At 52.6% G+C, this 13,226-nt stretch overlaps 1 protein-coding gene across 1 annotated transcript; it reads left to right on the top strand.

The window, feature by feature from the left end:
- Positions 1-1,023: 1,023 nt before the first annotated feature.
- On the top strand, positions 1,024-12,626 carry SPRY4 (sprouty RTK signaling antagonist 4). Its single transcript, XM_012748780.3, has 2 exons — positions 1,024-1,204; positions 10,704-12,626. The coding sequence occupies exon 2, from the start codon at positions 10,751-10,753 to the stop codon at positions 11,648-11,650; it is 900 nt and encodes a 299-aa protein (XP_012604234.1). The 5' UTR covers positions 1,024-1,204; positions 10,704-10,750; the 3' UTR covers positions 11,651-12,626.
- Positions 12,627-13,226: the final 600 nt, after the last annotated feature.

Genomic DNA, 13,226 nt, shown 5'->3' with positions numbered 1-13,226 from the left:
CTTCCCCAGAGGGGGGCTGGCGCGGGCTGGGGAGTTGTGGGAAGGCCCCTACAGCAGCAAAGGCTGTGGGCCTTCGGCAGACCGGGGTTCCTCAGGCCTGCGCCCTGTGGGGCTGGGATACGGACTGGGGTAGAGTCCTGGCGGCCGAGAGCGGGCGGACCCCGGGCACTGCGGACGTTACACTGGGGTGGGGGGAGGGGGGCGCTGGGAGGCGAAGGCCAGGCCTCCTCTGGCTGCGTCGCCAGGATCGCCCCGGGGAGCACTGGAGCCGGAATAGGCCTCGGCCCTGTCACTACACCCAAGAAGCGGGGGGAGGGGTGGTCTTGCACTGAGGAGACTCATCCTCAGGAAAGGAACCATATTCACGCAGCAACCCCTACTCAGCCCTTCTCTGACGATGGACATTTTCTTAATTTTTGGTAAACGCAGCTTCAAAATTCCTGCCTCCGACGGCCCTGGGCATCGCTGGTCTAGAGATACAGAAAGCACCCAGCAGGGGTCCTCCCGCCCCCCCCATCCCCCACTTTGCCTGCGGGGACTGCCCAGATCTAGGTACAACCTCCCCCATCCGGCTCTCAGTTCGGGATTTGGAGACCGAAGCGCCCCCCACCCCCCAGCGACACTGACAGTTCCTGCCCAGGCCCGCGGTGGCTTGAAGGTGGCCTTTACCTCCTCTTGCAGGCTGGGAGGGAGTACAGCCCGCGCAGCTGGGCCAGCTGCAGCAATCGCCACCGCCCTCCATTCATTAAAAAAAAAAAAAAAAAAAAAAAAGGCAACAACAACCTCCACTCAAACCTCCACCCCTCTTTGTAAAAGAACGCCGTCCCCTAGAGGAACAAGAGCCAGCCCCAGCAATCACGGGTTAAGTTCTTTTCCGGCCCCCCATTCATAAAAAAAGGAGCGCAGCGCATGCGCACTTGGGGGTCTCTTGTGCCCACCCATTCATAGAATCGCGGGCGGCGCGCGTGCGCACTGGAGCGCCCTTCCCTCCCATTCATAAAAAAGCCATTTTCCCAGGCAGTGGTTGCAACATCGCCGCCGAGGCAGCGAGCGAAGCTGACAGCGCGGAGCTGGCGCTGTGGAGCGCAGGGAGCCTCGCCGGTTCCTCCGGCCGGCGTCTGCGAGTACAGCAGCAGCTGACCTGCTTGGGTTCCGGGATTTACACAGACGTGGAGCGATGCTTGTGACTCTGCAGCTCCTCAAAGTAAGTCCATGGCCGGTTTGGGGATCCGAAACTGCCCCTCTCTGAGCCGCCAGCGACTCCCCCTCGGGCTGGGGTAAATGGTACGCTATTTCTAGGCGCGCCTCAGTGTTCCTTCCCTCTGCCTGCGCCTCCTTGAGTCGCTGCGGTGCGCCGCAGCTCCCTGCCGCCCTTGGCCCGGCCGGCACGGCGCCGGGGGTGTTCACAGCCTGGCACCGCCGTTTCCGACCCCTGGGCATTGCCAAGCCCGGCTTCCCCGCCCTCTGCGACTTGGGAAGCCCTGTGCGTGTCCCGGGAGTTTGCCTCTGGCCTGGCCTCTTTCCTCCTGCTAGCACCCGCCTCGAGCGCTGGAACGGGTGGCTCTGGGCTTGGTCAGGAGCTTAGGTCGGGGGGCGCCCTCACCCTGGTCGGCTCGTCCACCCCCCCCCCCCCCCCCCCGGCTCCGTGCCCACGGTGCCAGCTCTGCCATATACCTCCCCAGCCCGCCGCAGCGGCCTATGCTCGACGTAGGTTTTTCTTTCTCCTTTGGAGCGGTGACGGACTGCGTTTCCTCCCCTTTTGCCTCTCTCCCTCGATGGTCAGAGCAGGGCCAGCCGAGGACTGGGTATTTCTGCCCCCTCTCCTTGGCAAGGTGGTTCCTAGCCGTCTGACCTTTGCTCTGCTGCTGCATTTTATGCTGTGCAACTGCCTTGCAGTTGCCTCTTCCTTCCCCGGCCTCTGCAGGGCCGAGGATCCTTGGCCACCCTGTGCCTCCCTGTCCCCCGGTAGCTAGGTGTGCCAGGCCCCGGGGCCCCCGGGCCGCGCTAGGGCTGTGGTAGGGGCTGAAGGTGCGTTTACATAACGCCAGGCGTGTGGGAGCCGGAGGAAGAGGTTGCAAGCTTAGGAGAGAGAAGGCTCCCACTTTCCTTCCTTCCTTCTTGGTGGTACCAGGCTTTGACATCACCGGGAAGAGAGGATACAGACGGTACGTTCTGAAATACTGTGAATCTCCAAAGCTCCGGGGGCAGTGAGCAGGGTGAGGGCGGGTTGGGCCAGCCAGGGCAGCTGGAGCTTGGTTCCATCACTGGGGCCAGGGCCGTGCCCAATTCCCCCTCCATGCAGACGATCAGAAAGCATTTAGACAGTAGCTACTCTTGTGCAAGAAGACGGTTTCTCAATTCTCTTTGATTGGGGGCTGGGGGTTGTGGGCAGAAGAGGCAAGACAGATGGAAAAATGGTTGCATGGCTTGAAGGGCTGAGGCATGGACTAGAGAGGCGAAATGGGCCAGAGGCGCTGGATGGTAGGCAAAGGGGAGTGCTGCTGGCTGCCTGTTTCCCCAGCTGCTGGGTGGGCATCCATGTTGCCAGGCCTGGGTGCAGGCAGGAGGCTGCTTTCTGGCGCAGCAAGGCTCCTGGGAGCCCCCCTCCCACCCCCAGGGTGGTTAGTGCTGGACATAAGGTGTATGTTCAGTAGGGCACCCAAACCTAGTGGCTTCTCCCTCTTTCCTGCCGCCAGATCAGTGGCGTGATTCTCTCCAGTTTGGGGAGAGGCCAGACACCCTAGAGGCCAGAGAACCTGCGGAGGGGCCACAGCAGGCGCAGGTCTGGTTAGCTGACCAAGGCTCTCAGGGATTCAAAGCTGGAAGGTGAAAGGCCCAGAGCAGTTGGGAAATGTGGGTTTATCAATCTCCTAATAAGCTCGGTTTGGCCTAAGGCCCTATCCAGTATTGCACTGGTGGATTTCACAATGTTTAGAGTTCTCCGGATCTTCACACAAATGGAGCATAAACATCTGAAATTTCTAGCTTTTTTCCTTAGTGCGTGTGTGGGGCTAGGAAAGGGAGGGCTGTAGCTGGGGTCTCTCTCTCTCTCTCAGGAAATTGTAGAGATGTCCAGTGCAGTTGCATTTCCCTCTCTTCCCATCCCTTGGGAGGGTCCTCATGTGCAGCAAGCTCTAGACTAACCCTAACTGAACAGTGCATACACTGAACAGCTGAGCTGCGTGGCTGGCACTGGCGGGGGTGGGGGTGGTAGAGGGGAGGCATTTTGGTAGCAGATTTCTGAGATCTCAATGCACAGATATTGGTCAGCTACCATGACAGACACTTTAAAGATGTCTGTTGGTTATCTTCCGCTTTAGATTCTGAACTCAGGAGTCATTCCATTTTCATGGGGTATAAATGCTTACCTGCCCTTAGCCCTCCTACCCAGCCCTATGACCTTTTCCAGATTACCCTTTGAAATGGCAGCCTCTCACCGAATAAAGCTTTGGTTGGAGCTGGTGGTAGAGACAGAACACAGAATAGAACAGGGCAGAGGCTGGGGGCTAGTGGGCCTTTGGAACTCACAGATGTCATTTTTATCTGCATCCTTCCAGAATCGCTGGAGAGATGTGGCTCTTTGGAAATCTGCCTTCTGCCCAGTTCATACCTCTGAGCCTCTACTTTGGTAAACCTGACATTGCATATGCCCAGAAATTTTGCTGACTTTCTTGAATAACAAATGGTGGTAGTCTTGTAGTGCAAAATTTTAAAGTAAGAGATTTAAATAAAAGTAAGGGAGAAAAAAACCCATTAACACCTCCCAAAGTAGGCTTTGAGGTATGTTGCTGTGGGTTCAATATTTTGGGATTACAAGTGGGGATTCCATTTTTTCAATGCTAACGGTCCCTTGGTATGATATTTTAAGCCCACAGATTTGGGGCCCCCAATCATTTTTCTCAACTCTGGCCAATCCTGTTAGGTAGGGCCTGGGTATTGGTACCAAGAAGGCCTAGGAAGGAGCATTCCTCTTTATTCAGAGAAGTTCATTATTTCTTTTAGAATTATAGTGTTTCATTTGGTTTTAAATTCAGAGTGTCTGTCATCTGGTCCCTACTGAGTTGGAAGTTCCCTTGTGATAACAACCTAGATAAGGGTTCTTGCCCAAACCTTCTGGATTTGGGGATAATGTTGAAAATTTGGGGGTTCAGATGTAGATATGGCAGAGTTTTAAAGGAAGGGAAATGGCAAGAGTGGAGAAGGTTCTATATCATGGCCAATCTGAATCTGCCTGCCAGAGGGGAAAACAGTGACTCATTAGAATATGTTTGCTCTTTCAGAAGAGTCAGAGGAAGAAAGTGATGAAGAACAACATATGGAAGCTATATTGCTCCTTCCAGACTGAGCCAGGGGCCAGGGCAGAGCAGTTGAGTGGCTAGGCAAACCTGCAAAGTGCGGCTTTAGTTTACCCATCTGCAGAACAGAGAGAACAAACTCCTCCCAAGGGGCCAGGGGGGCCAGGAGGGCTGCTAGTGAGTGACCAGGATGAGGGCCACAGTCATGGTTACTACTGAGCTTCTAGGAGGAGGGCATGATTTCAAGGGTGCCCCTTCCTACACAGGAGGTATGGACTGTTACATGATGTTAGGAAGTGGGGTATTCTTGGCTCTCGGGTCTGGGGCCACCCTGCAGATCCGGACATCTGACAAGACCTGGGGAATGTATCCAGGCCGTGTGGCTAGGCTTAAGAGGCTCCACAGTTCAGCTGTGATCACGATTGTTCTTTCCAAGGACAGACCCCAGTCAGTGAAGGAAGCAAGGGCACTGGGGACCGAGCACAGATGTGCTGGATCCAACAGAGGAGGGAAGGGGCCCTTCAGGCAGGTGGCTACTTGCAGAAGTATAGTTTCCCTTGTGGGTAGTCTTTCTTTTTCTGGTGGGGGAAGGGGAAGTCATTTCCTGCCCCTGTTCCAGGAGTAAGCTAAAATCTATTACTGGAAGTTCATTTCTTGGTGGAAGGTAGCGAGACAAATAATATGATTTCGGCGTCTATGGGAGAAAGCCCCTCCCCTGGGGGTCTGGAGTTACCTAGACTTTGACTTGGGCCAGTAGTTTCCAAACTGTGCCAGTGGTAGCAGGCTCCTTCTAGCTCCCATCGTGTCTGACTCTTGGCTTCTAATCCCCTCTTTACTGGGATCTAAGCGTACAACAATTAAGGGGGAGAGGGTAATACAATGAAGGCAGAAATTTGAAGCTGATTAAAATAGCCCAAAGGCAAAGTGCAGCAAGACACCCACCCATCCCTGTGTTGGGGCTTTGAGGCTCAGCTAGTTGGTTGGGGAAGAGGGTTGGGAACTGATAACTGGTGATGGGACAAAGTGATGAAAAGCAACTGTTTTCTTTTGTGATCTCTGACAGATCTTGGCCCGAGGTGAGCTCCTTAGTGCTGGGGCTGGTGGAGGAGGAAGGATTCCCAGACAAATCCAGCTGCCTAAATGCCTTATTCTCCCACTGGGGCCTTTCTCAGCAGAGATTGTCTTCCTCCATGGGGTGTGGGGAGGGGCAAGTCCCTGGCTTCCCTCACAACCACCGCACCTTTAAAAATTCCTTTTAAAGCAGTAAGTCATCACTTGGTTGTAGCTTAATTATCTAAACTGGGGTGTTGTCACAAAGAACCAAGCAATAGCTGTGGGAGGGCTCTTTGGCAGCTAAGGGACCTTTATCCTGAGATGTTAAAGGGTTAAACAACCTTCACTGAAGGATCCCGCTGAGCCTGAATGGGGCAGAGCAGAAACTGCCCATTCATTCAGAGCCTCTCACAAGTGTGTCATTAGCTGACCTGTAGTTTTCAAAGTACAACTGTCAGCTTTTCCCAGCTCCCCTCCCTAGGGTAAGTCAAGGGGAGGGTGTGGATGGGTGGGAACAGATATCTCCCTCAATTGTGCGGACATTTAACCTGCCTCTTGACCCTTTTCGGCCTGTACTGAGCTGTCTGCAGCCAGTGCTCAGCCCCCTCCCCACCGGTGCAAACGCACTGAGTGTCAGACTGGCTGGCTCTGGGATCCCAGACCCGCCAAGCAGCAAATACAGGGCTGAGTGCTCTGGGGTTTTTAATATCCCGCCAATTTAGTATTCTAGGATGCTGTTCTTCTTGCCCCAGCTCCTTCCTTCCTCAGACCTGGGCCAGGAAGCCCCATCAATGAAGGTGCCCTGGGGACCCTTAAGTTCAACTTGACAGGTGGGGAGGAGAGGGGATTCTTTGGAGGGACTGCCTGGTAATGAACTACAAGTGAGACCCATTTAACTTTAAGAAAACTAAAAATGGAAACACTTAGTAAAGGAAAGTGAGGTGACAGAAGGGATGGCAAAGAGCACTGAATTGGGAGTGAAGGTCACTAGAGCTGAGCCTTCTCTGAGTGACAGAGGTTGCAGTGTCCCACTACCCCAACCATCACTGTCCACACTGGAAATTCCCCTCACCCAGCTCCTGTGTGCTGTGAGCCCTGTCTGGCTTTGCTTCCCTGCTGGGGGCTTGCTGAAGAGTTCATGGTTGTAAAACTGATTGGAGCTTTCCTGCTTCTCCATGAACACCAGAAGCTATCATGGGCTTCTGCAAGTCACTATAAGTCATAGGTCTGTATGGGTGAGGTTCCAGCCTCTGGAGCACCTGCTGTCTGGGTTCAAATCCTGCCCTGATATTTGCGAGCTCTATGACCCTTCATGCTGCCATTTCTTCCTCTGCAGAATGGGCACTATCTCCAGGTGTAGTGAGGATTACAAGAGAAAATAAATCAATGAGGACTTAGGACAGAGCCTGGCACCAAGAAATGTTTCTTAAATATTAGCTGCTTCCATAATTATTACTTATTATTATTAGAAGGTTGAGTGGAGTTAAAAGTTCCCTTCCCTCATGCTAATCCATAAAAGAGTGCCACCTAAAATTTGATAGAGGTGCTTCTTTGGCTAAGTGGAATGCTGGCTTTGTTTCTCTGTCCAGAGTCTTCCAAATTGGCCATCAGTCTCTTCCAAACTGCTTAAATGAGGCAAAGCCTCCTCTCTCCAATTTATATTATAAATCTCTTCCTTCCTTGCAGGGGAAGCAGAGAGTACATATTAAACTGCACTTAAGATTGTCAGCGTTGCTCAGACTGGAAGGTGGGTGTGTCCCAGTGAGTAGAGATTGATCAGTCTAAACCAACTGAGAGTTTTCTTTCTTTTTTTTTGAGACATCATTTAGCTGTGCTGAGGGGTTATCAAACAGGCAGCTCAGGAAGTTGTTCTCCTTTGTCAGCCAAATAAATTCATCGGAGGCTCTTAGAGGGCCCTCCTGTGGAGGGTTCTTGTTAATGGGAAGGTGGGGCTAGTGGGACTGGGGCCAGCCATTGGTTTTCGCTGAGACCTGCATCAGGGCTCCGCTCCGATCGGGAAGATACATCTTAGGTTGTGCCTGCTGGAGCCATCGGATGCTGCACCTCCCAAGAGAGCCAAGTCATCGTGGGCCAAGCTCCCACCCCCACGTCTGGCCTCAACTGCAGGTTCAGATGTTGACAGCTGCCTCTGGGGGTGATGGGAGCCTGCTCACGCCAACAACATCCCATTGTCTGCAGCGGCTGCTCCCACCCTGGCTTCCTGGTGGGACTTTTCCATGGATTGAGGAATCTGCTTTGTGATTCCAGGGTCTATTACAATCCCTGAGCCATGGCCCATTCTTTTTGCTTCAGCTGTAGGAAATGTGGCTGTTTTTAAAGAACCCCAGTCCCCAGTAAATGAGCTGGGGAAAGGAGAGTGGATAATCTGCTTCAGGGAGAGGAGTACTTTTACTTTCTCCAACTACATGGGGCAATGTGAGTCTCAAACTGCCACTGACATTTTGGTGGCAGGACCTCAAGAATTCCTGACCTGGGTTTCTGGAATAAGGGAATCATGTTGTTTTTCTCCAAGGGGTGAGGGTTCTGGATCTGTGGCATTTTCTAGTCTTACTCTGAGTCACTTTTTCTCCAGGCAAAATCCCCAGGGCTGGGACCTGGGGCTCCTAACCCTAGTCTGTTGATCCCAAACTCATTTATTCTAGAAGCAAGGCCTTGGGGCCCCCATGCAGAATAAGTGGGCAGGCTGAGGCAGCTTGCCCTGGATTCAGTTCCTGCCCTGTCACCTGCCTGATCTTTAGAAAATCTCCTCTCCATACATGCATGCTTGCCTACAGTCCCTCTCTCCAGCCCGGACCATAGGGTCCCTGCTGAAGGGAAATGACTATTTGGTGGCAGACCTGCCAGACACTTAAAGCAAACTCTGCCATGAGTAAGACTCCAATTCCAAGGCAATGCTCTGGTTTCGTCTAAAGAGAGCATGGGGGCAGGCACTGCTACTAGGTGGATTTTTTCCAAGTCAGGAAAAATGTGCATAAAGAAAATCCAGCATCTTTTAAGTAGGCAGGGCTGCAGGAGCAAAGCCAATACTTGGTGCCCTATGTGAATGCCTGGGAAACACCAGTTTACTAAGCAGTGACCCTTGTAGGAAAGACTGGGTGCTTTCTGCATTTGGCAGTGGAGATGATGTATAGATGACAGCTCTGTGGATAAGCCCCTTTTTTATCCCTTTCATGAGCTTTCATCTAGAGCTACCTCTTTATTTTAGACGTGCACCTACAGAAGTTCTTTTTCCCAACAATTCTAACTGTATCTGATCAAACTTATCTCCACATGGGGAAGTACAACACTGAGTTGCTCCAGATGTTTTTATTTTTCCTCCAGGTATTATAGACATTTACAAGGATGGATGAGTCCCAAGGGGCCAGGGTGTCATTCTCCTGTGACTCGAATATTGGGATGGGCCAAATGTGTCCTGAGTCCCAGGGGCGAGGGGGTTAACTGGAAGTGGAAACCTACCCATATCCCCTGCTCAGACAGCACCTTTGAGGCCAGATGAACCTACCAGCATAGGGGCAGGATCAGCTCTCCTAATTAGGATATTGAAAAAGCATTTTATGGAAACCCCACCTCATAACACGGTAATCCAGTGCTTTTTTGTTGTTTTAAAGACTGTCTTCCCCTTCTACCCTCCCACTCCATCCCCTGGGGTTCTTAGGATTGGGGTGGAATCTTCCCAGAATTTAATCTTTCCCTTGGATTCCAAGCTGTGTCCTCTTGAGCAGAGGTCTTGGCCTTCTGCTGCTATTTCTTTAAATTGATCTCCAGCAGAATTCCAAATGTAAAGGTCAGCAGGCAAGGAAATGGCACTTCTAATAGAAAACAATGTGCACTTTCTAAATTTGAACCAAGCCGTTTCCGCTCTTTGATTTAAGTGACTTCCTGGGGTTCCGTGTCAGGCACTGCAGTTGAATCTCTGGCCAGATTCCAACTTAAAATTGCACTCTCTCGGTGAAATTAGAAACTGATCCAGGGTTGGCTTAGCTATTCTAGTAAATAGCATTTAGGCTCAACGTTCAGCTCAGCACTTGGAAATGGGTGATGTGAGTGCCCCTTGAGAGGATTTCCCATCCAAGTTGTCAGAAGCTCACATACCCAGGGGTTATTGGCCACTGGAGCTTGCTGCTCTCAGAAGTGGTAGGTAATAAGTTAATATCCTGGATGTGCAGCCATCAGATACAGCCCTTCCTTCTCCCGTGAATATCTGAAATAAAGGCTTTTGTGTATCCAGCTGATAAACTCCATGGGAGCATGCAGGGACTGTCTGTTTTCACCTGATTGTCCTCAGCACCTAGCACAATGCTTGGCACAGAGAGCTTATAGGTGCTCAGGAAACCTAAACTCTTACTCTCTGGGGCAGTGATAAATTATTGAGCGCCTGTTGTATGTCAGGCAATATGCCAGGCACCGGATATACATTGTCTCATTTAATCCTCATAAGAAACCCATTTTGCAATGACAAAACTAAGGCCTAAGGCATAGAGAGATTAAAGAACTTGTTCGTAGCAATACTGTTAGTCTAAGCTGAGAATGCAAACTTGGGCCTGATTCCAGATTCCGTGTTTATAACCACTGGGCTATATATCTTTTTTTTTTTTTTGAGTCTCCCTTTGTTGCCCAGGCTAGAGTGAGTGCCGTGGCGTCAGCCTAGCTCACAGCAACCTCAAACTCCTGGGCTCAAGCGATCCTACTGCCTCAGCCTCCCAAGTAGCTGGAACTACAGGCATTTGCCACCATGCCCAGCTAATTTTTTTTTCTATATATATTAGTTGGCCAATTAATTTCTTTCTATTTTTATAGTAAAGACAGGATCTTGCTCTTGCTCAGGCTGGTTCGAACTCCTGACCTTGAGCGATCCACCTGCCTCAGCCTCCCAGAGTGCTAGGATTACAGGCGTGAGCCACCGTGCCCAGTCTAGGCTATATATCTTAAATAAGTAGCACGTTTCACTGATTTACAAGAATAAGCTGGGAATGCTCAGGTTTGAGTCCTAGTCCTGCTACTGATTGTTTTGTGTGACTCTGGACAAGTTACTTTGAACATTAGTTTTCTATAAACTAGAAAAAGGGGATAATAGTAAGTCCTTTTTAGGATCATTGTGAAGTCTATGGCTTCATGTATGTGGTGCTTGGGAGAGTGTCTCCACATCTTAAGTGCTCAGTAAATGTTATTTCTGCCACCGACTGCTATCGTTACTTATCACTAAGCCTTGGGAGTTGCTGGGCACTTAGTTCTCCTTTCAGTTGGGCTCCCAAGGACTTGATGGGGTGGGTGTTGACAGGCCACATACTGATACCTGGAATCCATTCTCTCTTCCTTTTCCCCACCCACCCCCAGGGCCCCTAGAAGCCTGTTTCTCCGTGCAGCCCAGGACCTCCAGCTCCATGGAGCCCCCGATCCCACAGAGCACCCCCTTGACTCCTAGCTCAGTCATGGTCCAGCCCATTCTTGATAGCCGGATGCCCCACAGCCGGCTCCAACACCCACTCACCATCCTGCCCATTGACCAGATGAAGACGAGCCATGTGGAGAACGACTATATAGACAACCCCAGCCTGGCCCCCACTGCTGGCCCGAAGCGGACCCGGGCTGGGGCTCCAGAGCTGGCCCCCACACCCGCCCGCTGTGACCAAGATGTTACTCACCACTGGATCTCCTTCAGTGGACGCCCCAGCTCCGTGAGCAGCAGCAGCAGCACATCCTCTGACCAGCGGCTCCTAGACCACATGGCGCCACCGCCTGTTGCCGACCAGGCCTCGCCGAGGGCTGTGCGCATCCAGCCCAAGGTGGTCCACTGCAAGCCTCTGGACCTCAAGGGCCCGGCGGTCCCACCCGAGCTGGACAAGCACTTCTTGCTGTGCGAGGCCTGTGGGAAGTGTAAATGCAAGGAGTGTGCGTCCCCCCGGACGTTGCCCTCCTGCTGGGTCTGCAACCAGGAATGCCTGTGTTCGGCCCAGACCCTGGTCAACTACGGCACGTGCATGTGCCTGGTGCAGGGCGTCTTCTACCACTGCACCAATGAGGACGATGAGGGCTCCTGCGCCGACCACCCCTGCTCCTGCTCCCACTCAAACTGCTGCGCCCGCTGGTCCTTCATGGGTGCCCTCTCGCTGGTGCTGCCCTGCCTGCTCTGCTACCTGCCCGCCACCGGCTGCGTGAAGCTGGCCCAGCGCGGCTACGACCGCCTGCGCCGCCCTGGTTGTCGCTGCAAGCACACGAACAGCGTCATCTGCAAGGCAGCCGGCGGGGATGCCAAGGCCAGCAGACCCGACAAGCCTTTCTGACGCTTTGGGTCCAAGCTCCGGCGCTGCTCCTGGAAACGGGGTTTCCTTCTGACACCTGAGAAGACTGCAGCCGGACCAGAGGTTGTGTCCTCCTGCCGCTGCCTTGCTGGTCTGCCCCCTCCCCACCCCCAGCTTCGGAGGATAGAGACCACCGCCACGTGCTCTTCTCCCCAAGAGGATGAAGCAGCACTTTGGGGTTTTTTCAGGGTCTTGGAACTTTGTGTCAAACAGACCATGGCAGGGGCGGGGTGTGGTTTGTGGTGGGGGAGGATTTTTTTTTTTTTTTTCAGAAGACGGAACACAGATGTGGACATATCTCCGGAAGTTGCAGCTGCTTGAATGGCTTCCCGGCCCCTCCTCCCCCTTCCTTTCTCTCTCCCTCTTTCCATTGTCTGTGGCTCTCGGAGGAGCCGGCTGCCCGGGAAGAATTGCTAACTGAGGCCAGGGTACCTTTGAAGAAGACGATCTTGTTGGAGTCTTGACTTCTATACCTTCTCTTTCCCTCCTCACTCCGCCCCAGCTCGCCCCGGCCTTTCGGGGAAGGGGCAGAACACCCCAGCAGTCCTTGCTGTACATACCTGGGAGCCCACTGGGGACAGAGGACAGCCCGTGAGTCCCAGCCATGTTTCACCTCTCCTGCCCCTCCGCAGCCCACAGGACGGAAGTAGGAGCCACTGCGCAAGCGCATCTCTCCCTTCCAGCTCCGTCACCAACTCTCGCGGGATGTTCCGTTCGTCACACCGTCCTTCGGTTCTCACCGAGTCACCTGCTCGCCTGCCCGCTACGTGTCCGAGTTCTCTCTACTCAGATCCTTTCCAGAAACTCCGTGGGTAGAGAAGGCCAGGGCGACAAACGCGAGACCAAATATTATTTTGCCAATGAGTCTGAGGCTGTGGTCTCTGGATCCAGTCGTTATGTTTTTATAGAATAATTAAACCAGATGCTAACGGTGTTTTAAAAAATAATAATAATAATACAACAACTTGCTTCCTTTTGGGCCACCCCCAGGAAGGGCTGATTTCAAAATCTGGGGGGACGAGCAACCTCAAGGAACATAGTTCCCTTCCCCACCAAGAAGAGGATTTTAACAGCAAGGAAGAGAGGCGGCACCTCCCATTGGCAGAATGAATGGCAGTCGAGCCGAGCCGGCTTTGGGTTTCTTCTCTTCCGATTCTGCTGCTGCTGTCATAGCCTTTTGTGTATAGTGATGTGTCTGTATCTTTAATGTACATAGAGAGATGAAGAAAAAAAGAGTCTATTTTAGTTTTAGGAAGCCCCAGTGTTGGGGGGAATGTCAGAAGAGCTCAAGACAGGGTGGGGTAAAGATTCTCCAGGGGACACTGGGGACAGAGCCCTGCTTTTAGTGCTTAGCCACACCACCCTCTCCCGACAGCCCCCAAAGACGTAGCAACTCTTTCTCTCAAGGTGCTAAAGGACTCAGAAAGTGCAGCACGTCCAGTGGGTAGGTACTTGTTGCATGCAAACGCTGTAGTGTGTCTGGTCCTTCCTCCCCAGCTGTGGTGTGGGGTTTTCGCTTTGTGTGGTAGTTTGCTTTCCCCTCTCTCGAGAGGACATG

This window comes from Microcebus murinus, chromosome 21 (assembly GCF_040939455.1).
Source record: "Microcebus murinus isolate Inina chromosome 21, M.murinus_Inina_mat1.0, whole genome shotgun sequence".
Taxonomy (NCBI): Eukaryota; Metazoa; Chordata; class Mammalia; order Primates; family Cheirogaleidae; genus Microcebus; species Microcebus murinus.
The sequence above is the reverse complement of the archived record's forward strand: the minus strand, read 5'-3'. Positions and strand labels throughout refer to the sequence as shown.